The sequence below is a fragment of the Coregonus clupeaformis genome, unplaced genomic scaffold, assembly GCF_020615455.1.
Source record: "Coregonus clupeaformis isolate EN_2021a unplaced genomic scaffold, ASM2061545v1 scaf0178, whole genome shotgun sequence".
Taxonomy (NCBI): Eukaryota; Metazoa; Chordata; class Actinopteri; order Salmoniformes; family Salmonidae; genus Coregonus; species Coregonus clupeaformis.
In genome coordinates this window covers 307,594-335,174 of record NW_025533633.1, presented here as the reverse complement: position 1 = coordinate 335,174, position 27,581 = coordinate 307,594, and the positions used below count along the sequence as shown (strand labels likewise).

Sequence of the window (27,581 nt, the reverse complement as noted above, 5' to 3'; positions counted from 1 at the left end):
AAGGTTGTGTTTCAGATGGGTTTTGACTGTGGGTTCTAGTGCTAGCTGGTGAAGGTTGTGTTTCAGATGGGTATTGACTGTGGGTTCTAGTGCTAGCTGGTGAAGGTTGTGTTTCAGATGGGTTCTGACTGTGGATTCTAGTGCTAGCTGGTGAAGGTTGTGTTTCAGATGGGTTCTGACTGTGGGTTCTAGTGCTAGCTGGTGAAGGTTGTGTTTCAGATGGGTTTTGACTGTGGGTTCTAGTGCTAGCTGGTGAAGGTTGTGTTTCAGATGGGTTTTGACTGTGGGTTCTAGTGCTAGCTGGTGAAGGTTGTGTTTCAGATGGGTTTTGACTGTGGGTTCTAGTGCTAGCTGGTGAAGGTTGTGTTTCAGATGGGTTCTGACTGTGGGTTCTAGTGCTAGCAGGTGAAGGTTGTGTTTCAGATGGGTTTTGACTGTGGGTTCTAGTGCTAGCTGGTGAAGGTAGTGTTTCAGATGGGTTTTGACTGTGGGTTATAGTGCTAGCTGTTGAAGGTTGTGTTTCAGATGGGTTTTGACTGTGGATTCTAGTGCTAGCTGGTGAGGCGTTGTGTTTCAGATGGGTTTTGACTGTGGATGCTAGTGCTAGCTGGTGAAGGTTGTGTTTCAGATGGTTTTGACTGTGGATTCTAGTGCTAGTTGGTGAAAGTTGTGTTTCAGATGGGTTTTGACTGTGGGTTCTAGTGCTAGCTGGTGAAGGTTGTGTTTCAGATGGGTTCTGACTGTGGGTTCTAGTGCTAGCTGGTGAAGTTTGTGTTTCAGATGGGTTTTGACTGTGGGTTCTAGTGCTAGCTGGTGAAGGTTGTGTTTCAGATTGGTTTTGACTGTGGGTTCTAGTGCTAGCTGGTGAAGGTTGTGTTTCAGATGGGTTTTGACTGTGGGATCTAGTGCTAGCTGGTGAAAGTTGTGTTTCAGATGGGTTTTGACTGTGGGTTCTAGTGCTAGCTGGTGAAGGTTGTGTTTCAGATGGGTTTTGACTGTGGGTTCTAGTGCTAGCTGGTGAAAGTTGTGTTTCAGATGGGTTTTGACTGTGGGTTCTAGTGCTAGCTGGTGAAGGTTGTGTTTCAGATGGGTTTTGACTGTGGGTTCTAGTGCTAGCTGGTGAAGGTTGTGTTTCAGATGGGTATTGACTGTGGGTTCTAGTGCTAGCTGGTGAAGGTTGTGTTTCAGATGGATCTGACTGTGGATTCTAGTGCTAGCTGGTGAAGGTTGTGTTTCAGATGGGTTCTGACTGTGGGTTCTAGTGCTAGCTGGTGAAGTTTGTGTTTCAGATGGGTTTTGACTGTGGGTTCTAGTGCTAACTGGTGAAGGTTGTGTTTCAGATGGGTTTTGACTGTGGGTTCTAGTGCTAGCTGGTGAAGGTTGTGTTTCAGATGGGTTTTGACTGTGAATTCTAGTGTTAGCTGGTGAAGGTTGTGTTTCAGATGGGTTTTGACTGTGGGTTCTAGGGGCTAGCTGGTGAAGGTTGTGTTTCAGATGGGTTCTGACTGTGGATTCTAGTGCTAGCTGGTGAAGGTTGTGTTTCAGATGGGTTCTGACTGTGGATTCTAGTGCTAGCTGGTGAAGGTTGTGTTTCAGATGGGTTCTGACTGTGGGTTCTAGTGCTAGCTGGTGAAGGTTGTATTTCAGATGGGTTCTGACTGTGGATTCTAGTGCTAGCTGGTGAAGATTGTGTTTCAGATGGGTTCTGACTGTGGATTCTAGTGCTAGCTGGTGAAGGTTGTGTTTCAGATGGGTTCTGACTGTGGGTTCTAGTGCTAGCTGGTGAAGGTTGTATTTCAGATGGGTTCTGACTGTGGATTCTAGTGCTAGCTGGTGAAGATTGTGTTTCAGATGGGTTCTGACTGTGGATTCTAGTGCTAGCTGGTGAAGGTTGTGTTTCAGATGGGTTCTGACTGTGGGTTCTAGTGCTAGCTGGTGAAGGTTGTGTTTCAGATGGGTTCTGACTGTGGATTCTAGTGCTAGCTGGTGAAGGTTGTGTTTCAGATGGGTTCTGACTGTGGGTTCTAGTGCTAGCTGGTGAAGGTTGTGTTTCAGATGGGTTTTGACTGTGGGTTCTAGTCTTAGTTGGTGAAGGTTGTGTTTCAGATGGGTTCTGACTGTGGGCTCTAGTGCTAGCTGGTGAAGGTTTTGTTTCAGATGGGTTCTGACTGTGGATTCTAGTGCTAGCTGGTGAAGATTGTGTTTCAGATGGTTTCTGACTGTGGGCTCTAGTGCTAGCTGGTTTAGAGTAGTCTAGTTGGGTTCTGGCTTGCTGCTTTACAGACGGTGGGGGTTTCTGTTTGGATTTATCTGACATTTTGTTGGATCTAAATCACTGTTATGTACCTGCCCACTGGTTATGTACCTGCCCACTGGCTCCTCTCTGTTCCTCCTGTTATGTACCTGCCCACTGGCTCCTCTCTGTTCCTCCTGTTATGTACCTGCCCACTGGTTATGTACCTGCCCACTGGTTATGTACCTGCCCACTGGCTCCTCTCTGCTCCTCGTGTTATGTACCTGCCCACTGGCTCCTCTCTGTTCCTCCTGTTATGTACCTGCCCACTGGCTCCTCTCTGCTCCTCCTGTTATGTACCTGCCCACTGGCTCCTCTCTGTTCGTCATGTACCTGCCCACTGTCTCCTCTCTGTTCGTCATGTACCTGCCCACTGGCTCCTCTCTGTTCGTCATGTTTGTGCTCTGTCCTGAATTACTATGATTTATCTCTCCCTGTTTTTTCCAGACTAAAAACTCCCTTGATCTTAATCTCCTGAATAATAACTCTGGGCTCTCCTCTGATGTCCTTATTCCTGCCGGCTCATCATGCATCCTACATAGACACCGCTACCTGCATCGTGGGGCTCATCATGCATCCTACATAGACACCGCTACCTGCATCGTGGGGCTCATCATGCATCCTACATAGACACCGCTACCTGCATCGTGGGGCTCATCATGCATCCTACATAGACACCGCTACCTGCATCATGGGGCACATCATGTATCCTACATAGACACCGCTACCTGCATCGTGGGGCTCATCATGTATCCTACATAGACACCACTACCTGCATCGTGGGGCTCATCATGCATCCTACATAGACACCGCTACCTGCATTGTGGGGCTCATCATCCATCCTACATAGACACCACTACCTGCATCATGGGGCTCATCATGCATCCTACATAAGACACCACTACCTGCATCGTGGGGCTCATCATGCATCCTACATAAGACACCGCTACCTGCATCATGGGGCTCATCATGCATCCTACATAAGACACCGCTACCTGCATCATGGGGCTCATCATGCATCCTACATAAGACACCGCTACCTGCATCATGGGGCTCATCATGCATCCTACATAAGACACCACTACCTGCATCGTGGCTCACGTTGGAACTGGTCTGTCAACTATACTACTGGTAGCAACATTAACTCTCTCTGGTCTCACTCGTATCCTGCTCCCAATCCGTCGCCTCATACTGCCTGCCCCCTCTTCATCCTACCACTATCCATAAACCCCAAGATGGCATAGCAGTGCGGTCGTGTACTCTGTGTGTGTCCGTGTAAATAGTGTGTTTTTGTATATTTTTTTTATATTTCGTACATATTTCCCTATCACACTTTTCATCCTTCTACTAAATATACTTTCCTGCAACCCGCCTCACTCAATGTGGAACGGATTCTATTATTGACTTACCTTTTATCTAGAATCTCCAGTTGAAACTAGCTAGCCAGCTAACTAGCTACTTGCTATTAGCCACCGTTAGCGGTTTACACCCAGAACATCGGATTATCTGCCAGAATAACTGAATCACTGGACATTAACACCGGATCGCAACTAGCTAGCCGCAACCGAATGGATGTTGCTGTTGGCTAATCACCACTGCCCCCGAAGCAAGCACCAGTTAGCTTTGAGCTAGCCTCAAGCCAGGCCCATATCCCGGCTACCTACCTCTCTGTCTACCGGACGGGATTAGCCAGCTAACTAGCTACTTGCTATTAGCCACCGTTAGCGGTTTTTCACCATTGTCCGTGGCCTGCACTACCTACCAGCCAGCTCTAGCCTGGACTATTATCGGCCAGTCTGCACTGTCTGCACAGCGCGTTATCGACCCAGAACATATCGGTTTTGCTGCCGGAATCACTGAATCACTGGACCTTTAACACCGGATCATCACAACTAGCTAGCTGCAACCAAATGGATGTTGTTGTTGGCTAATCAGCCTTGAGCTAGCCTCGAGTCAGGCCCATCTCCCGGCTATCTACCTCTCTGTCAACCAGACGATACCTCCTAGAGTCGACACGGAGCCCAGCCTATCCATCACGACTGGTCTGCCGACGTAATCATATGTGGTTTCAACAGGCTTCCCGTTGCGACGACCTCAAAGATCCATCTGCTAGCCCCGGCCCGCTAGCACACGCAAACAACAGCCATGCTTCCTGCTAGCCTGTGCTGTAGCACCAATTCGAACTGCTCTCGGACTCACATATTGCTGTTCACTGGACCTTATGATCACTCAGCTGCACAGATGATGCCTGCTGGACTGTTCCTTTACACGGTACCCTGTCCTGTTTATCTGTTTAGCCTCAGCCCAAACTTTCATCGCCATTACCAGTTGTTGTCTTAGCTCTCTCTAATAACACCTGTGATTGCTTTATGCCTCTCTCCCATGTAAATATGCCTTGCCTATTGCTATTCCAGTTAGTTCTTATTATACAATTTCACTGTAAAGCGGTAGGTAGAGGATGCCTGGTTGTTCTTTAAAAGTGCTTTCCTCTCAATCTAAAATAAAATTCAGAACTAAGAACAGATATAGCCCCTGGTTCTCCTCAGACTTGACTGCCCTTGACCAGCACAAAAACATCCTGTGGCGTACTGCATTAGCATCGAATAGCCCCCGCGATATGCAACTTTTCAGGGAAGTTAGGAACCAATATACACAAGCAGTTAGGAAAACAAAGGCTAGCTTTTTCAAACAGAAATGTGCATCCTGTAGCACTAACTCCAAAATGTTTTGGGACACTGTAAAGTCCATGGAGAATAAGAGCACTTCCTCCCAGCTGCCCACTGCACTGAGGCTATGAAACACTATCACCACAATAATCTACAATAAGCGAGAATTTCAACAAGCATTTTGCTACGGCTGGTCATGCTTTCCACCTGGCTACCACTACCCCGGTCACCAACTCTGCACCCTCTGCTGCAACTTGCCCATGCCCCCCCCCGCTTCTCCTTCACACAAATTCAGACAGCTGATGTTCTGAGAGAGCTGCAAAATCTGGACCCCTACAAATCATCTGGCCTAGACAATCTGGACCCTTTCTTTCTAAAATTAGCCGCCAAAATTGTCGCGACCCCTATTACTAGCCTGTTCAACCTCTCTTTCGTAACGTCTGAGATCCCCAGAGATTGGAAAGCTGCCGCGGTCATCCCCCTCTTCAAAGGGGGTGACACTCTAGATCCAAACTGTTACAGACCTATATCCATCCTGCCCTGCCTTTCGAACGTTTTTGAAAGCCAAGTTAACAAACAGATCACCGACCATTTCGAATCACACCGTACCTTCTCCACTATGCAATCCGGTTTACGAGCTGGTCATGGGTGCACCTCAGCCACGCTCAAGGTCCTAAACGGTATTATAACCGCAATCGATAATAGACAGTACTGTGCAGCCGTCTTCATCGACCTGGCCAAGGCTTTCGACTCTGTCAACCACCGTGATTCTCAGATCCACCGCTACGCAGACGACACCATTTTGTATACATCTGGCCTTTCATTGGACACTGTGTTAACAAACCTCCAAACGAGCTTCAATGCCATACAACACTCCTTCCATAGCCTCCAACTGCTCTTAAACACTAGTAAAACTAAATGCATGCTCTTCAATCGAACGCTGTTTGCACCCGCCCACCCGACTAGAATCACTACTCTCGGCGGGTCTGACCTAGAATATGTGGACAACTACAAATACCTAGGTGTCTGGTTAGACTGTAAACTCTCCTTCCAGACTCACATTAAGCATCTCCAATCCAAAGTTAAATCTAGAATCGGCTTCCTATTTCGCAACAAAGCCTCCTTCACTCATGCTGCCAAACATGCCCTCATAAAACTATGTAGTCTATCACAGTGCCATCCGTTTTGTCACCAAAGCCCCATATACTACCCACCACTGTGACCTGTACGCTCTTGTTGGCTGGTCCTCACTACATGTTCGTCGCCAAACCCACTGGCTCCAGGCCATCTATAAATCACTACTAGGCAAATCCCCGCCTTATCTTAGCTCATTGGTCACCATAGCAGCACCCACCCGTAGTATGCGCTCCAGCAGGTATATCTCACTGGTCATCCCCAAAGCCAACACCTCCTTTGGCCGCCATTCCTTCCAGTTCTCTGCTGCCAATGACTGAAACGAACTGCAAAAATCTCTGAAGCTGGAGACTCTTATCTCCCTCACTAACTTTAAGCATCAGTTGTCAGAGCACCTTACCGATCACTGCACCTGTACACAGCCCATCTGAAATTAGCCCACCCAACTACCTCATCCCCATATTGTTATTTATTTTGCTCATTTGCACCCCAGTATCTCTATTTGCATATCATTCCAGTGTTAATACTAATTGTAATTATTTTGCACTATGGCCTATTTATTGCCTTACCTCCATAACTTACTACATTTGCACACACTGTATATATATTTTCTATTGTGTTATTGACTGTACGTTTTGTTTACCCCATATGTAACTCTGTGTTGTTGTTTTTATCACACTGCTTTGCTTTATCTTGGCCAGGTCGCAGTTGTATATAATATATAAATATAACAAGTTGTAAATGAGAACTTGTTCGCAACTGGCTTACTTGGTTAAATAAAGGTGACTTTTTTTTGTACAAAAATAAATAAACTCACCTCTCAGTCTCACAGTACTAACTTTGCTCTCCTCAACACTCGAGCAAGCTAGTCTTCCTCCTCCTAACTGAAACCTGGCAACAACCTGGTGATTTATTTTCTCTTAACCAAGCTACTCCTGCTGGTCATGTCTACCTGTGTCACCCCGCTCCACCTCGCTGTACTGTACAACTCTACAATCTAAATAACTGAACTGTCTCTCTCTACGGTCTCCTCATTTCAATACATTGCCTATAAATCATCCTGCTCCATGACCCCTATCCTTGTGTACCGTCCTCCTAAAGCTAATGAATCGTTCCTGTCTGAGCTACTCACCATAGCTGTCCACTCTCCCCCTGCTGTGGGTAGAGTGGTTAAGAGCGTTGTGCCAGTACACGAAAGGTCGCTGGTTCTAATCCCCGAGCCGACTAGGTGAAAAATCGGCCGATGTGCCCTTGAGCAAGGCACTGAACCCTAATTGCTCCTGTAAGTCGCTCTGGATAAGAGCGTCTGCTAAATTACTAAAATGTCAAATGTAATGCTGTCTGTTGCTTGGCGATGTGAATATTCACATGGACTCATCAAACTCAAAACTTTCCTCTGATTTCATTGCAGTTCTGGACTGTTTCAATATTACCCAACATGTCAATGTTCCCAGTCACATCAAGGGACATATACAAGACCTCATCTGCTCTGTTGACCTCAACCTCCTCCCTGTTCCCAGTGTCTGACCTCAACCTAACTCATATGACCTCCTCCCTGTTCCCAGTGTCTGACCTCAACCTAACTCATATGACCTCCTCCCTATTCCCAGTGTCTGACCTCAACCTAACTCATATGACCTCCTCCCTATTCCCAGTGTCTGACCTCAACCTGACTCATATGACCTCCTCCCTATTCCCAGTGTCTGACCTCAACCTGACTCATATGACCTCCTCCCTATTCCCAGTGTCTGACCTCAACCTGACTCATATGACCTCCTCCCTATTCCCAGTGTCTGACCTCAACCTGACTCATATGACCTCCTCCCTATTCCCAGTGTCTGACCTCAACCTGACTCATATGACCTCCTCCCTATTCCCAGTGTCTGACCTCAACCTGACTCATATGACCTCCTCCCTATTCCCAGTGTCTGACCTCAACCTGACTCATATGACCTCCTCCCTGTTCCCAGTGTCTGACCTCAACCTGACTCATATGACCTCCTCCCTGTTCCCAGTGTCTGACCTCAACCTGACTCATATGACCTCCTCCCTATTCCCAGTGTCTGACCTCAAGCTTCAGTGACAGGACCTTCAGACCAGCTATTCTACAGCAAGTCTAACAGTTGAAAAGCGCTATCTAAGTGCCTTGTATTATTATTATTGATCAGGTTCTGTCTGTCCTGCCTGTGTTCCAGACAGCAGATTGACCAATCAGGAAGCTTTATACAGCTTATTGACCAATCAGAAAGCTTTATACAGCTTATTGACCAATCAGCATCTTTCAGTGGCTGAGTGGAACAGATCCATTATATGTATTTGTCACCTTAAAACACAAATAACCAATAATGGACATCTCCTTCTCATACTAAGCCTCTACTCCTCGACAGACATAATCCCACATCGACCCCTAAATCCTAAACCATACGCACTGACAGGATTCAATAGGTAATCAACATGACTGTGTGTGCGTGCGTGCGTGTGTGTGTGTGTATGTGTGTGTGTGTGTGTGTGTGTGTGTGTGTGTGTGTGTGTGTGTGTGTGTGTGTGTGTGTGTGTGTGCATGTGTGTACCGTTGTTGTTCTGTGTGCTGCCCAGCACCAGAGCAGGGATACCGGCAGCGGAGGATGAAACCCAGATGAGAATGTTGATGATCTTCGCTTTCACAGGAGTTCTAAAGTCCAGAGCCTTGACCGGGTGACACACAGCTACATATCGATCCACTGACATCATGGTCAGAGTGAAGATGCTGGTGAACATGTTGTAGTAGTCTATACTGATAAACACCTTACACACCACCTGGAGGAGAGGATCATTATTTTCCATAGAAATGTGCTTTATGCCATTTAAAATCAGCTCACCACAGGACAGGCAGAGTAGGTTATCTACCAGACATTATGCTATTGAGGTACAGTATTCTGCCACCTCTCCAAAAGGCCAGGAGTTGAGCAGGTAGTCAGGACTCTGGAAGATTTAGAAGTTAGGGGTTAGGGTTACCTCTCCAAAGGGCCAGGAGTTGATCAGGTAGTCAGTACTCTGGAAAGGCATGGTGGTGGTCACGAGGGCATCGGCTACAGCCAGATTAAAGATGTAGATGTTGGTGGCCGTATTCATCTTAGTGTACCTGATCAGACAGAGATAATAGGACTTTATTAGTGGTGTACCTGATCAGACAGAGATAATAGGACTATATTAGTGGTGTACCTGATCAGACAGAGATAATCAAATCAAATCAAATCAAATCTAAATGTATTGGCCACATGCGCCGAATACAACAGGTGCAGACATTACAGTGAAATGCTTACTTACAGCCCTTAACCAACAGTACATTTCTTTTTAACAAAAAAGTAAAATAAAACAACAACAAAAAAGTGTTGAGAAAAAAGAGCAGAAGTAAAATAAAATAACAGTAGGGGAGGCTATATATACAGGGGGTACCGGTGCAGGAGTCAATGTGCGGGGGGCACCGGCTAGTTGAGGTAGTTGAGGTAATATGTACATGTGGGTAGAGTTAAAGTGACTATGCATAAATAGTTAACAGAGTAGCAGCAGCGTAAAAATATGGGGTGGGGGGGCAGTGCAAATAGTCCGGGTAGCCATGATTAGCTGTTCAGAGTCTTATGGCTTGGGGGTAGAAGCTGTTGAGAAGTCTTTTGGACCTAGACTTGGCACTCCGGGTACCGCTTGCCGTGCGGTAGCAGAGAGAACAGTCTATGACTAGGGTGGCTGGAGTCTTTGACAATTTTGAGGGCCTTCCTCTGACACCGCCTGGTATAGAGGTGCTGGATGGCAGGAAGCTTGGCCCCAGTGATGTACTGGGCCGTCACGCACTACCCTCTGTAGTGCCTTGCGGTCGGAGGCCAAGCAGTTGCCATACCAGGCGGTGATGCAACCAGTCAGGATGCTCTCGATGGTGCAGCTGTAGAATTTTTTGAGGATCTGAGGACCCATGCCAAATCTTTTCAGTCTCCTGAGGGGGAATAGGCTTTGTCGTGCCCTCTTCACGACTGTCTTGGTGTGTTTGGACCATGATAGTTTGTTGGTGATGTGCACACCAAGGAACTTGAAGCTCTCAACCTGTTCCACGAAAGCCCCGTCGATGAGAATGGGGGCGTGCTCAGTCCTCTTTTTTTTCCTGTAGTCCACAATCATCTCCTTTGTCTTGGTCACGTTGAGGGAGAGGTTGTTGTCCTGGCACCACACGGCCAGGTCTCTGACCTCCTCCCTATAGGCTGTCTCATCGTTGTCGGTGATCAGGCCTACCACTGTTGTGTCGTCGGCAAACTTAATGATGGTGTTGGAGTCGTGCCTGGCCATGCAGTCATGGGTGAACAGGGAGTACAGGAGGGGACTGAGCACGCACCCCTGAGGGGCCCCTGTGTTGAGGATCAGTGTGGCAGATGTGTTGTTACCTATCCTTACCACCTGGGGGCGGCCCGTCAGGAAGTCCAGGATCCAGTTGCAGAGGGAGGTGTTTAGTCCCAGGATCCTTAGCTTAGTGATGAGCTTAGAGGGCACTATGGTGTTGAATGCTGAGCTGTAGTCAATGAATAGCATTCTCACGTAGGTGTTCCTCTTGTCCAGGTGGGAAAGGGCAGTGTGGAGTGCAATAGAGATTGCATCATCTGTGGATCTGTTGGGGCGGTATGCAAATTGGAGTGGGTCTAGGGTTTCTGGGATAATGCTGCTGATGTGAGCCGTGACCAGCTTTTCAAAGCACTTCATGGCTACAGACGTCAGTGCTACGGGTCGGTAGTCATTTAGGCAGGTTATCTTAGAGTCCTTGGGCACGGGGACTATGGTGGTCTGCTTGAAACATGTTGGTATTACAGACTCAGTCAGGGACATGTTGAAAATGTCAGTGAAGACACTTGCCAGTTGGTCAGCACATGCTCGGAGTACACGTCCTGGTAATCCGTCTGGCCCTGCGGCCTTGTGAATGTTGACCTGCTTAAAAGTCTTACTCACATCGAGCTACGGAGAGCGTGATCACATAGTCATCCGGAACAGCTGGTGCTCTCATGCATGCTTCAGTGTTGCTTGCCTCGAAGCGAGCATAGAAGTGGTTTAGCTCGTCTGGTAGGCTTGTGTCACTGGGCAGCTCGCGGCTGTGCTTCCCTTTGTAGTCTGTAATAGTTTTCAAGCCCTGCCACATCCGACGAGCGTCAGAGCCAGTGTAGTACGATTCAATCTTAGTCCTGTATTGACTCTTTGCCTGTTTGATGGTTCGTCGGAGGGCATAGCGGGATTTCTTATAAGCATCCGGGTTAGAGTCCCGCTCCTTGAAAGCGGCAGCTCTACCCTTTAGCTCAGTGCGGATGTTTCCTGTAATCCATGGCTTCTGGTTGGGGGTATGTACGTCACGGTCACTGTGGGGGACGACATCATCGATGCATTTATTGATGAAGCCAGTGACTGATGTGGTGTACTCCTCAATGCTGTCTGAAGAATCCCGGAACATGTTCCAGTCTGTGCTAGCAAAACAGTCCTGTAGCTTAGCATCTGCGTCATCTGACCACTTTTTTATTAACCGAGTCACTGGTGCTTCCTGCTTTAGTTTTGCTTATAAGCAGGAATCAGGAGGATAGAGTTATGGTCAGATTTGCCAAATGGAGGGCGAGGGAGAGCTTTGTATGCGTCTCTGTGTGTGGAGTAAAGGTGGTCCAGAGTTTTTTTTCCTCTGGTTGCACATTTAATATGCTGGCAGAAATTAGGTAGAACGGATTTAAGTTTCCCTGCATTAAAGTCCCCGGCCACTAGGAGCGCTGCATCTGGATGAGCGTTTTCCTGTTGATTTATGGCCTTATACAACTCATTCAGTGCAATCTTAATGCCAGCATTGATTTGTGGTGGTAAATAGACAGCTATGAAAAATATAGATGAAAACTCTCTTGGTAAATAGTGTGGTCTACAGCTTATCATAAGATACTCTACCTCAGGCGAGCAAAACCTCGAGACTTCCTTAGTATTTGATTTTGTGCACCAGCTGTTGTTTACAAATATACACAGACCACCACCCCTTGTCTTACCGGAGTCTGCAGTTCTGTCCTGTCGATGTAGCGTATAGCCCGCTAGCTGTATGTTATCCATGTCGTCATTCAGCCACGACTCAGTGAAACATAATATATTACAGTTTTTAATGTCCCGTTGATAGGATAACCGTAATCTTAGGTCATCCAATTTGTTCTCCAATGATTGAAGATTGGCTAATAGGATTGATGGGAGCGGCAGTTTACTCGCTCGCAGTCGGATCCTTACAAGGCACCCCGACCTACGTCCACGATATCTCCGTCTCTTCCTCATGCGAATGACGGGGATTTGGGCCTTGTCGGGTGTCTGTATGATATCCTTCACGGCCGCCTCGTTGAAGAAAAAATATTCGTCCAATACGAGGTGAGTAATCGCTGTCCTGATATCCAGAAGCTCTTTTTGGTTATAAGAGACGATGGCAGAAACATTATGTACAAAATAAATTACAAATAACGCGGAAAAACACACATAATAGTACAATTGGTTAGAGGGCTGTAAAACGGCAGCCATCTTCTCCGGCGCTGTTCGTCACAATAATAGGATCAGACAGAGATAATAGGACTTTATTAGTGGTGTACCTGATCAGACAGAGATAATAGGACTGGGGGGGGGGGGGGGATATACAGAAGATAGCCCTATTTGGTAAAAGACCAAGTCCATATTATGGCAAGAACAGCTCAAATAAGCAAAGAGAAACGACAGTCCATCATTACTTTAAGACATGAAGGTCAGTCAACACGGAAAATGTCAAGAACTTTTAACGTTTCTTCAAGTGCAGTCGCAAAAACCATCAAGTGCTATGATAAAACTGGCTCTCATGAGGACCGCCACAGGAATGGAAGACCCAGTCTTATCTCTGCTGCAGAGGATAAGTTCATTAGAGTTACCAGCCTCAGAAATTGCAGCCCAAATAAATGCTTCACAGAGTTCAAGTAACAGACACATCTCAACATCAACTGTTCAGAGGAGACTGTGTGAATCAGGCCTTCATGGTCGAATTGCTGCAAAGAAACCACTACTAAAGGACACCAATAATAAGAAGAGACCTGCTTGGGCCAAGAAACGTGAGCAATGGACATTAGACCGGTGGAAATGTGTACTTTGGTCTGGAGTCCAAATTGGAGATTTTTGGTTCCAACCGCTGTGTCTTTGTGAGACGTGGTGTGGGTGAACGTATGATCTCCACATGTGTAGTTCCCACCGTAAAGCATGGAGGAGGAGGTGTTATGGTGTGTTTTTTTTTGCTGGTGACACTGTCTGTGATTTATTTAGAATTCAAGGCCTACTTATCCATCACGGCTACCACAACATTCTACAGTGATACGCCCTCCCATCTGGTTTGGGCTTAATGGGACAATCATTTGTTTTTCAACAGGACAATGACCCAACACACCTCCAGGCTGTGTAAGGGCTATTTTACAAAGAAGGAGAGAGATGGAGTGCTGCATCAGATGACCTGGCCTCCACAATCCCCCAACCTCAACCCAATTGAGATGGTTTGGGATGAGTCGGACTGCAGAGTGAAAGAAAATCAGCCAACAAGTGCTCAGCACTATAGTTTGTTAACAAGAAATGTGTTGAGTGGTTGAAAAACTAGTTTTAATGACTCCAACCTAAGTGTATGTAAACTTCCGACTTCAACTGTATATATATATATATATATATATATATATATATATATATTGGGATGTATAGACAATATGGACAGTATATGGATAGAATATATAGTATATCTGAAGAATAGTATATGTACAGCAATAGTTAAATAGGATAGTCTTTGACTAGAATACAGTATATACATATGACGTGGATACAACAGTATGTAAACATTAAACAGACTAGTCTTCCATGTCTATGTACATAGGGCAGCAGTCTCTAAGGTGCATGGTAGAGTAACCAGGTGGTAGCCGTCTTGTGGGGCAGACCGCACTACCCTCTGGAGAGCCCTGTGGTTGTGGACGGTGCAGTTGCCGTACCAGGTGGTGATGCAGCCCGACAGAATGCTCTCAATGGTGAATCTGTAAAAGTTTGTGAGGGTCTTATGGGCCAAGCCAAATTTATTCAGCCTGCTGAGGTTGAAGAGGCGCTGTTGTGCCTTCTTCACCACACTGTCTGTGTAGATGGACCATTTCAGATTGTCAGTGACGTGTGCGGAGGTACCTTCTCTACTGCGGTCCTGTCGATGTGGATTGGGGCGTGCTCCCTCTGCTGTCTCCTGAAGTCCATGATCAGCTCCTTCATTTTGTTGATGTTGAGGGAGAGGTTATTTTCCTGGCACCCCTCTGCCAGGGCACTCACCTCCTTCCTGTATGCTGTCTCGTCGTTGTTGGTAATCAGGCCTACCACTGTTGTGTCGTCTGCAAACTTGATGATTGAGTTGGAGACGTAAGTGGCCATGCAGTCACGGATGAACAGGGAGTACAGAAGGGGGCTGAGTATGCACCCTTGTGGGGGGATCGTAGTGGAGGTGTTGTTGCCTACCTTCACCACCTGGGGGCGGCCCGTCAGGAAGTCAAGGACCCAGTTGCACAGGGCGGGGTTCAGACCCAGGGCCCCAAGCTGAATGATGAGCTTGGAGGGTACTATGGTATTCAAGGTTGAGCTGCAGTCAATGAACAGCATTCTTACATACAGTGGGGAGAACAAGTATTTGATACACTGCCGATTTTGCAGGTTTTCCTACTTACAAAGCATGTAGAGGTCTGTAATTTTTATCATATGTACACTTCAACTGTGAGAGACGGAATCTAAAACAAAGATCCAGAAAATCACATTGTATGATTTTTAAGTAATTAATTTGCATTTTATTGCATGACATAAGTATTTGATCACCTACCAACCATTAAAAATTCCGGCTCTCACAGACCTGTTAGTTTTTCTTTAAGAAGCCCTCCTGTTCTCCACTCATTACCTGTATTAACTGCACCTGTTTGAACTCGTTACCTGTATAAAAGACACCTTTCCACACACTCAATCAAACAGACTCCAACCTCTCCACAATGGCCAAGACCAGAGAGCTGTGTAAGGACATCAGAGATAAAATTGTAGACCTGCACAAGACTGGGATGGGCTACAGGACAATAGGCAAGCAGCTTGGTGAGAAGGCAACAACTGTTGGCGCAATTATTAGAAAATGGAAGAAGTTCAAGATGACGGTCAATCACCCCTTGGTCTGGGGCTCCATGCAAGATCTCACCTCGTGGGGTATCAATGATCATGAGGAAGGTGAGGGATCAGCCCAGAACTACTTGGCAGGACCTGGTCAATGACCTGAAGAGAGCTGGGACCACAGTCTCAAAGAAAACCATTAGTAACACACTACGCCGTCATGGATTAAAATCCTGCAGCGCATGCAAGGTCCCCCTGCTCAAGCCAGCGCACGTCCAGGCCCGTCTGATGTTTGCCAATGACCATCTGGATGATCCAGTGGAGGAATTGAAGAAGGTCATGTGGTCTGATGAGACAAAAATAGAGCTTTTTGGTCTAAACTCCACTCGCCGTGTTTGGAGGAAGAAGAATGATGAGTACAACCCCAAGAACACCATCCCAACCGTGAAGCATGAAGGTGGAAACATCATTCTTTGGGGATGCTTTTCTGCAAAGGGGACAGGATGACTGCACCGTATTGAGGGGAGGATGGATGGGGCCATGTATCTTAAGATATTGGCCAACAACCTCCTTCCCTCAGTAAGAGCATTGAAGATGGGTCGTGGCTGGGTCTTCCAGCATGACAACGACCCGAAACACACAGCCAGGGCAACTAAGGAGTGGCTCCGTAAGAAGCATCTCAAGGTCCTGGAGTGGCCTAGCCAGTCTCCAGACCTGAACCCAATAGAAAATCTTTGGAGGGAGCTGAAAGTCCGTATTGCCCAGCGACAGCCCCGAAACCTGAAGGATCTGGAGAAGGTCTGTATGGAGGAGTGGGCCAAAATCCCTGCTGCAGTGTCTGCAAACCTGGTCAAGACCTACAGGAAACGTATGATCTCTGTAATTGCAAACAAAGGTTTCTGTACCAAATATTAAGTTCTGCTTTTCTGATGTATCAAATACTTATGTCATGCAATAAAATGCAAATTAATTACTTAGAAATCATACAATGTGATTTTCTGGATCTTTGTTTTAGATTCCGTCTCTCACAGTTGAAGTGTACATATTATAAAAATTACAGACCTCTACATGCTTTGTAAGTAGGAAAACCTGCAAAATCGGCAGAGTATCAAATACTTGTTCTCCCCACTGTAGGTATTCCTCTAGTCCAGATGGGATAGGGCAGTGTGCAGTGCGATGGCGGTTGTGTCATCCGTGGATCTATTGGGGCGGTAAGCAAATTGTAGTGTGTCTAGGGTGTCGGGTAATGTGGAGGTGATATGATCCTTAACTAACCTCTCAAAGCACTTCATGATGACAGAGGTGAGTGCTATGGGGCGATAGTCATTTAGTTCAGTTACCTTTGCTTTCTTGGGTACAGGAACAATGTGGCCATCTTGAAGCATGTGGGGACAGCAGACTGGGATAGGATAGATTTAATATGTCCGTAAACACTCCAGCCAGCTGGTCTGCGCATGCTCTGAGGATGCGGCTAGGGATGCCGTCTGGGCCGGCAGCCTTGCGAGGGTTAACACGCTTAAATGTCTTACTCACGTCGGCCATGGAGAACGAGAGCCCACAGTCCTCGGAAGCAGAGGTGGCCCGCGTCGGTGGCACTGTGTTTCACTTGAAGTGGGCGAAGAAGTTGTTTAACTTGTCTGGGAGCAAGACATCTATGTCCGCGACGTGGCTGGTTTTCTAATCCGTGATTCTCTGGAGTCTCTGCCACATACGTCTTGTGTCTGAGCCATTGAATTATGATAGAAGAATTTGGGAATGACTAATTATTACACTCCACTTTGTGAAATGTGTTAGAATCATGAGACTATAATCTAATAATGTGTGTAGGACCAGTAAAGATTATGACATTGTGTTACTATTTAGCAATGTGAGTAGGAGTTAGGCCAGACAACGAAGGAGAAGAAGGTCTGTTAGGCTAGACAACTTGTGACAACTGTGAAACCAAGATAAGGAAATAGGCCTCCCAATTTAGGGAGGGGAGGAAACCGTTGGGCTTGGAAGAGAGTATGAAACATGTTGCAGGATATGAGAATTATTTATATGTGTACAGGGGAAAAACACAGGCCGCCTAAAGTGGGGTGGGACTTTTCCTCTGATGTGTGTGTATAAAAGATGGACTCTGAACTTGAGAGGGCAGAGCGCTCTCAATGAATAAACCCACTGACCAGCAATTAAGGGGTCTTTGTCTAATTAATTTAAACTAGAGATTTACACCTCTGGGAATTATTCAAAGATTTTAGAAGTGTTTGACTTCAACCATTGAGATAACAAAATTCTCGTGACAAATTACAACTCCGCTTTGTCTCTGTACTGACGTTTTGCCTGTTTGATTGCCTTACGGAGGGCATAGATACACGGTTTGTATTCAACCATATTCCCAGTCTGGGATATATCTCTCTGGAAGGAGATCCTCGATCTGAGCTCGTCTACTTTATTGTCCAGGGACTGAACATTAGCGAGTAATATACTCGGAAGCGGTGGGTGGTATGCACGCTTCCTGAGTCGGACTAAGTCTACTCCAAATTCCTGTTCTCCACCAGTGGCGTCTTAGAGCAGTCCCTGGGATAAGTGGAATTGCCTTGAGGGGTACGAACAAAGGGTCCAATTCAGGAAAGTCGTATTTCTGGTCGAAATGCTGGTGAGTTACCGCCGCTCTAATATCCAGAAGTTCTTTCCGGCTGTATGAAATAATGCAAAAGGACATTCTGAGCTATAATGTGAGAAATAACAAACAAAAAACTCAAAGTTGCTTCGGAGCCATGAACAGGGCGACGCCATTTTGAACCTTTGTTTAACCAAAAATGTGTTTGGAGTTACCTTTGAGTTACCATTGCTATTCGAACTTCCGGGATGGTTATAAGGCCCTCCCCCGCCCTCCTTTCGGCAAATCTGACCATGATTCCATTTTGCTCCTCCCTTCCTATAGGCAGAAACTCAAACAGGAAGTACGGGTACAGGACATTACAAGGCTGATTCCGACCATTCTGCGACAGGTACCGGGAGCTGACGCTGTTGTAGTCCATGTGGGGTCAAACGACATCAGGAGGGCTAGCTCAGAACTTTTAGATTTTAAAGAACTGATTCTAGCACTGAAAGATTCCAAAAAGTGGCCAATCATTTCAGTTCCGGTACTATCGTTGGCCTCAGGTGTGAAAGATTCAGCAGGCTACTGGAATTACACACCTAGCTAAAAGATTACTCTGTTGGAATCACTTTTATAGATAACTTTGACACCTTCTGGTCCATCGAAATAATCTTGGCTCCTGGACTCTGTCCATGCATTACAAGGCTGTGTTGAGACAATGACTTATCAATGACCCAAGACCAGCTCATTTAATCCCTACAATTGTGACACTGAGTTGTCATAATGCTCCATCAAATGTACATTATCCCAGGGGCGTTGTCAGACACAATGTAAGTTACTTAATTTACTGCCCTGAATACCTCTGTTGATCCTACAGCTATTGTAGGGCGGCAGGTAGCTTAGTGGGTAAGAGCGTTGTGCCAGTTACCGAAAGGTCGCTGGTTCTAATCCCCGAGCCGACTAGGTGAAAAATCTGTCGATGTGCCCTTAAGCAAGGCACTTAACCCTAATTGCTCCTGTAAGTCGCTCTGGATAAGAGCGTCTGCTAAATGACTAAAATGTAAATGTAAAAATATTGTATGCAGTAATCATGCACCAAAGCTACACTGAGGCGGTGTGCCCTAGTAGGAAGTCCACTGTGTGCAGCTCACTGTGCACTATCCATAATAAACCCCATGCAGAGTTGCTGCTGCCTTGGCAGGAACTAATGGGGATCCATAATAAACCCCAGGAAGAGTAGCTGCTGCCTTGGCAGGAACTAATGGGGATCCATAATAAACCCCAGGAAGAGTAGCTGCTGCCTTGGCAGGAACTAATGGGGATCCATAATAATCCCCAGGAAGAGTAGCTGCTGCCTTGGCAGGAACTAATGGGGATCCATAATAATCCCCAGGAAGAGTAGCTGCTGCCTTGGCAGGAACTAATGGGGATTCTTAATAAATAGAAATGCGGGCCCTGTATCTGTTTGGACACACGTACTAATTCAAGGGTTTTTCTTTATTTTTACTATTTTCTACATTGCAGAATAATAGTGAAGACATCAAAACTATGAAATAACACATATGGAATCATGTAGTAACCAAAAAAAAGTGTTAAACAAATCAAAATATATTATATATTTGAGATTCTTCAAATAGCCACCCTTTGCCTTGAAGATAGCTCTGCACACGCTTGTCATTCTCTCAACCAGCTTCATGAGGTAGTCACCTGGAATGCATTTCAATTAACAGGTTTGCCTTCTTAAAAGTTAATTTGTGGAATTTCTTTCCTTCTTAATGTGTTTCAGCCAATTAGGTGTGTTGTGACAAGGTAGTGGGGTATACAGAAGATAGCCCTATTTGGTAAAAGACCAAGTCCATATTATGGAATGAAAAGCTCAAATAAGCAAAGAGAAATGACAGTCCATCATTACTTGAAGGTCAGTCAATTCAGAACATTTCAAGAACTTTGAAAGTTTCTTCAAGTGCAGTCGCAAAAACCATCAAGCGCTATGATGAAACTGGCTCTCATGAGGACCGCCACAAGAAAGGAAGATCAGAGTTAACTCTGCTGCAGAGGATATGTGCATTAGAGTTACCACCCTCAGAAATTGCAGCCCAAATAAATGCTTCACAGAGTTCAAGTAACAGACACATCTCAACATCAACTATTCAGAGGAGACTACGTGAATCAGGCCTTCATGTTCGAATTGCTGAAAAGATACCACTACTAAAGGATACCAATAAGAAGAAGAGACCTGCTTGGGCCAAGAAAAACGAGCAATGGACATTAGACCGATGGAAATGTGTCCTTTGGTCTGGAGTCCAAATTTGATATTTAAGACTGTTGGAAAAGCATTCCAGGTGAAGCTGGTTGAGAGAATGCCAAGAGTGTGCAAAGCTGTCATCAAGGCAAAGGGTGGCTATTTGAAGAATCTCAAATATAAAATATGTTTTGATTTGTTCAACACTTTTTTGGTTACGACATCATTCCATTAGTGTTATTTCATAGTTTTGATGTCTTCACTATTATTCTACAATGTAGAAAATAGTAAAAAATAAAGAAAAACCCTTGAATGAGTAGATGTGTCCAAAGTTTTGACTGGTACTGTATATCTTTATTTATTTAAATCTGTATCTCCGTCTTTTCTTCAGGGATTTGGGCCTGGTCCGGTAGCAGCAGTAAATCCTTCATGTCCAACTCGTTAAAGAAAAAATCTTTGTCCAGCTCGAGGTGAGTAATTGCTGTTCTGATATCCAGAAGCTCTTGTCGGTCATAAGAGACGATGACAGAAACATTATGTACAAAATAAGTTACAAACAATGCGAAAAAACATACAAAATAGCACAATTGGTTAGGAGCCCATAAAGCGGCAGCCATCCACTCCAGCACAATTGACATATGCTCACACAGAACACATACACACATTTTGTTACGTTACAGCCTTATTCTAAAATTGATTAAATAATTTTTTCCCCTTATGAATCTACACACAATACCCCATAATGACAAAGCAAAAACTGGTTTTATATGAAAGAAAGCCAGAAAATATTACATTTACATAAGTATTCAGACCCTTTACTCAGTACATTGTTGAAACACCTTTGGTAGTGATTACATATTGATCTACCATTCCAGCAATCTACCATTTTACCAAACTACAAATGTATCTCTGCACAAAATCTACCATTCTACTAATACACCATTCTAACAATCTACCATTCTACTAATCTACCATTCTATCAATCTACCAATCTACCAAACTACCAATCTACCATTCTACTAATCTACCATTCAAAAAATCTACCAATCAATCATTCAAACAATCTACCAATATAATAATCTACCATACTACTAATCTACCATTCTACCATTCTACCAATCTACTATTCTATCAATCTACCAATCTACCAAACTACCAATCTACCATTCTACTAATCTACCATTCAAAAAATCTACCAATCAATCATTCAAATAATCTACCAATATAATAATCTACCATACTACTAATCTACCATTATACCATTCTACCAATCTACTATTCTACCATTCTACCAATATACCATTCTAACATTCAACCAGTATACCAATCAACCAATCTACCATTCTACTAATCTACCATTCTACTAGTCTACCATACTATTAATCCACCATTCTACCAATCTACCATTCTACAAATCTATCATTCCACCATTCCACAAATCTACCAATCTACCATTCTACCAATCTACCATTCTACCAATCTATAATTCCACAATTCCACAAATCTACCAATCTACCATACCTTAATCTACCATTCTACCATCCTAGCAATATACCATTCTACTAATCTACCATGCTACTTATTTACCATTCCACCAACCTACCAATATACCATTCCAACAATCTACCAATCTACCATTCAACTAATCTACCATTATACTAATCTACCATTCTAACAATCTACCATTCTACCAATCTACTATTCTACCATTCTAATAATCTACCAATCTACCATTCTACCAATCTACCATTTTACCAAACTACAAATCTATCTCTGTACAAAATCTACCATTCTACTAATTCACCAATCTAACAATCTACCATTCTACTAATCTACCATTCTATCAATCTACCAAACTACCAATCTATCAATCTACGAATCTACTAACATATTAATCTACCATTGTACCAATCTAACATTCTACCACTCCACCATTCTACCAATCTACCATTCTACCCTTCCACCAATCTAACATTCAAACAATCTACCAATATAATAATTTACAACACCACTAATCTACCAATCTACCATTCTATCAATCTACAATTCTACCAAACTACCAATCTATCAATCTATTAATCTACCATTGTACCAATCTACCAATCTACCATTCAACTAATCTACCATTCAACTAATCTACCATTCTACCAATCTACCATTCTACTAACCTACCATTCTACTAATCTACCATTCTACTAATCTACCATTCTACAATCTACTATTCCACTAATTTACTAACATACCATTCTACAAATTTACTAACCTACAATTCTACCAATCTACATCTCTACCATTCTATTAATCCACCATTCTACAATCTACCATTCTACTAATCCAACATTCTAACAATCTACCTAACCTACTAACCTAAAATTAGAACAGTCTACCATTCTACAAATCTACCAATCTACCAAACTACCAATCTATCAATCTGTCAATCTACTAAAATATTAATCTACCATTGTACCAATCTACCATTCTACCACTCCACCATTCTACCAATCTGCCATTCTACCATTCTACCAATCTACAAATCGACCATTCTACCCTTCCACCAATCTACCATTCAAACAATCTACCAATATAATAATCTACCACACCACTAATCTACCATTCTATCAATCTACAATTCTACCAAACTACCAATCTATCAATCTACCATTGTACCAATCTACCAATCTACCATTCAACTAATCTACCATTATACTAATCTACCATTCTAACAATCTACCATTATACTAATCTACTAATCTACCATTCTAACAATCTACCATTCTACTAATCTACCATTCTATCAATCTACCAATCTACCAAACTACCAATCTATCAATCTATGAATCTACTAACATATTAATCAACCACTGTACCAATCTACCATTCTACCACTCCACCATTCTACCAATCTGCCATTCTACCATTCTACCAATCTACAAATCGACCATTCTACCCTTCCACCAATCTACCAATCAAACAATCTACCAATATAATAATCTACCACACCACTAATCTACCATTCTATCAATCTACAATTCTACCAAACTACCAATCTATCAATCTACCATTGTACCAATCTACCAATCTACCATTCAACTAATCTACCATTATACTAATCTACCATTCTACCAATCTACCATTCTACCTCCCTACCATCCTACTAATCTACCATTCTACTAATCTACCATTCTACCATTCTAAAATCTACTATTCCACTAATTTACTAACATACCATTCTACGAATTTACTAACTTACAATTCTACCAATCTACCTCCCTACCATTCTATTAATCCACCATTCTACAATCTACCATTCTACTAATCCACCATTCTAACAATCTACCTAACCTACTAACCTAAAATTAGAACAGTCTACCATTCTACAATCTACCAATCTACCAAACTACCAATCTTTCAATCTGTCAATCTACTAAAATATTAATCTACCATTCTACCAATCTACCATCCTACCAATCTACCATTCAACTAATCTACCATTATACTAATCTACCAATCTACCATTCTAACAATCTACCATTCTAACAATCTACCATTTTACCAATCTACCATTCTACCAATCTACCATTCAACTAATCTACCATTATAGTAATCTACCAATCTACCATTATATCAATCTACCAATCTACCATTCTAACAATCTACCATTTTACAAACTACAAATCTATCTCTGTACAACATCTACCATTCTACTAATCCACCATTCTAACAATCTACCATTCAACTAATCTACCATTCTACCATACTACTATTCTACCATTCTACCAATCTGCCATTCTACTAATCTACCATTCTACTAGTCTACCATACTATTAATCTACCATTCTACCAATCTACCATTCTACAAATCTATCATTCCACCATTCCACGAATCTACCAATCTACCATTCTACCAATCTACCATTCTACCATTCTACCAATCTATAATTCCACCATTCCACAAATCTACCAATCTACCATACCTTAATCTACCATTCTACCATTCGCCAATATACCATTCTATCATCATTCCAATCTACCATTCTACCAATCGTGGTCCTTTGTAGTCCTCTGTATCTCAATTGGTAGAGCATGGCGCTTGTAACGCCAGGGTAGTGGGTTCAATCCCTGGGACCAACCATACGTAAAAATGTATGCACACATGACTGTAAGTAGCTTTGGATAAAAGTGTATGCTAAATGGCATATTATTATATATGATTATAATCGACCATTCTACAAATCTATCAGTCCACCATTCCAAGAATCTACCAATCTACCATTCCACCAATCTACCATTCTACCATCCTATCAATATACCATTCTACTAATCTACCATTCCACCAACCTACCAATATACCATACTACCAATACACCACACTACATTTCTACCAATCCTACCATTCTACCAATCTACCATTCTAACAATCTACCATTTTACCAAACTACAAATCTATCTCGGTACAAAATCTACCATTCTACTAATCCACCATTCTAACAATCTACCATTCTATGAATCTACCATTCTATCAATCTACCAATCTACCAAACTACCAATCTATCAATCTACAAATCCACTAACACATTAATCTACCATTCTACCAATCTACCATTCTACCAATCTACCATTCTACTAATCTACCATTCAAACAATCTACCAATCTATCAATCTACAATTCTACCAAACTAATAATATATCAATCTATAAACCTACCATTGTACCACTCCACCATTCTACCAATCTGACATTCTACCATTCTACCCTTCCACCAATCTACCATTCAAACAATCTACCAATATAATAATCTACCACACTACTAATCTACCATTCTACCATTCTACCAATCTACTATTCTACCATTCTACCAATCTACCATTCTAACATTCAACCAGTATACTAATCTACCAATCTACCATTCTACTAATCTGCTAACCTTCCATTTTAATAATCTACCATTCTACAAATCTACCATTCTATCTATCTACAATTCTACTAATCTACTAACCTACCATTCATCCAATCTACTATTCCACCAATCTACCATTCCACAAATCTACCAATCTACTAATCTACCATACTACCAATATACCATGCTACCATTCTACTATTCTACCAATCTATCAATCTACCATTCAAACAATCTACTAATCTAAAATTCTACAAATCCACCATTCTATCAATCTACCATTTTTATCAAACTACAAATCTATCTCTCCGCTAATCTACTAAAATATGAATCTACCATTCTACCAAATGACCATTCTACCATTATACCATTCTACTAATCTACCATTCTACTAATCCACCATTCTAACAATCTACCATTCTACTAATCCACCATTCTAACAATCTACCATCACACTAATCCACCATTCTAACAATATACCATTCTATCAATCTACCAAACTACCAATCTATCAATCTATCAATCTACTAACATATTAATCTACCATTCTACCATTCTACCAATCTACCAATCTACCAATCTACCAATCTATCAATTTATCAATCTACTAACATATCAATCTACCATTCTACCATTCTACCATTCTAACAATCTACCAATCTATCAATCTACAATTCTACCAAACTACCAATCTATCAATCTATTAATCTACTATTGTACCAATCTACCAATCTACCATTCAACTAATTTACCATTATACTAATCAACCATTCTATCAATCTAAGATTCTACTAACCTACCATTCTACCATTCTACCAATCTACCATTCTACTAACCTACCATTCTACCATTCTATTAATCTACCATTTTACTAATCTACCATTCTACAATCTACTATTCTACTAATTTACTAACATACCATTCCACGAATTTACTAACCTACAATTCTACCAATCTACCTCTCTCCATTCTACTAATCCACCATTCTACAAATCTACCTAACCTACTAACCTAAAATTCAAACAATCTACCATTCTACCAGTCTACCAAACTACCAATCTATCAATCTATCAATCTACTAAAATAGTAATCTACCATTCTATCAATCTACCATTCTTCCAATCTACAATTCTACAAATCTATCATACTACTAATCTACCACTGTACCATCCTACCAATCTTCCAATCTGCCATTCTACCACTCTACCAATCTACCATTCCACCAATCTACCAATATTCCATTCTATCAATCTACCATTTTAGCAAACTACCAATCTATCACTCTAACAATCTAATAATATATTAATCTATCTTTATACCTATCTACCAATCTCCCAATCTACCATTCTACTAATTTACTAATCTACCATTCTACCGATCTACCATTCCACCAAACTACCATTCTACAAATCTATTATACTACTAATCTACCATTGTCCCATCCTACCAATCTACCAATCTACCAATCTACCATTCTACCAATCTACCATTCTACCAAACTACCATTCTACAAATCTATTATACTACTAATCTACCATTGTACCATCCTACCAATCTACCATTATACCACTCTACCAATCTACCATTCCACGATCTACCACTCTACCATTCCACCAATCTACCAATATACCATTCTATCAATCTACTATTTTAGCAAACTACCAATCTATCACTCTAATAATCTAATAATATATTAATCTACCTTTATACCTATCTACCAATCTCCCAATCTACCATTCTACTAATTTACTAATCTACCATTCTACCATTCTACCAATCTACCATTCCACCAAACTACCATTCTACAAATCTATTATACTACTAATCTACCATTGTACCATCCTACCAATCTACCAATCTAACATTCTACCAATCTACCATTCTATCTATCGACAATTCTACAAATCTATCATACTACTAATCTACCACTGTACCATTCTACCAATCTTCCAATCGGCCATTCTACCACTCTACCAATCTACCATTCCACCAATCTACCATTCTACCATTCTACCAATCTACCATTCCACCAAACTACCATTCTACAAATCTATTATACTACTAATCTACCATTGTACCATCCTACCAATCTACCAATCTACCGTTCTACCAATCTACCATTCTACCTAACTACCATTCTACAAATCTATTATACTACTAATCTACCACTATACCATCCTACCAATCTTCCAATCTGCCATTCTACCACTCTACCAATCTAACATTTTAACATTCAACCAGTATACTAATCTACCAATCTACCATTCTACTAATCTGCTAACCTTCCATTTTAATAATCTACCATTCTACACATCTACCATTCTATCTATCTACAATTCTACTAATCTACTAACCTACCATTCATCCAATCTACTATTCCACCAATCTACCATTCCACAAATCTACCAATCTACTAATCTACCATACTAATCTACCATTCCACAAATCTACCAATCTACTAATCTACCATACAACCAATATACCATGCTACCATTCTACTATTCTACCAATCTATCAATCTACCATTCAAACAATCTACTAATCTAAAATTCTACAAATCCACCATTCTATCAATCTACCATTTTTATCAAACTACAAATCTATCTCTCCACTAATCTACTAAAATATGA

At 42.7% G+C, this 27,581-nt stretch overlaps 1 protein-coding gene across 1 annotated transcript in view; it reads right to left on the bottom strand.

Moving 5' to 3' along the window:
* Window positions 1-27,581, bottom strand: part of LOC121556161 (kappa-type opioid receptor) — a 77,284-nt gene that overhangs the window by 19,967 nt on the left and 29,736 nt on the right. The window contains exons 2-4 of the mRNA XM_045213958.1: window positions 9,088-9,214; window positions 8,664-8,889; window positions 6,907-6,912 (exon numbers count right to left, since the gene is read on the bottom strand). Coding sequence (XP_045069893.1) covers window positions 6,907-6,912; window positions 8,664-8,889; window positions 9,088-9,214 — 359 coding nt within the window. The remainder of the gene's footprint in view (window positions 1-6,906; window positions 6,913-8,663; window positions 8,890-9,087; window positions 9,215-27,581) is intronic.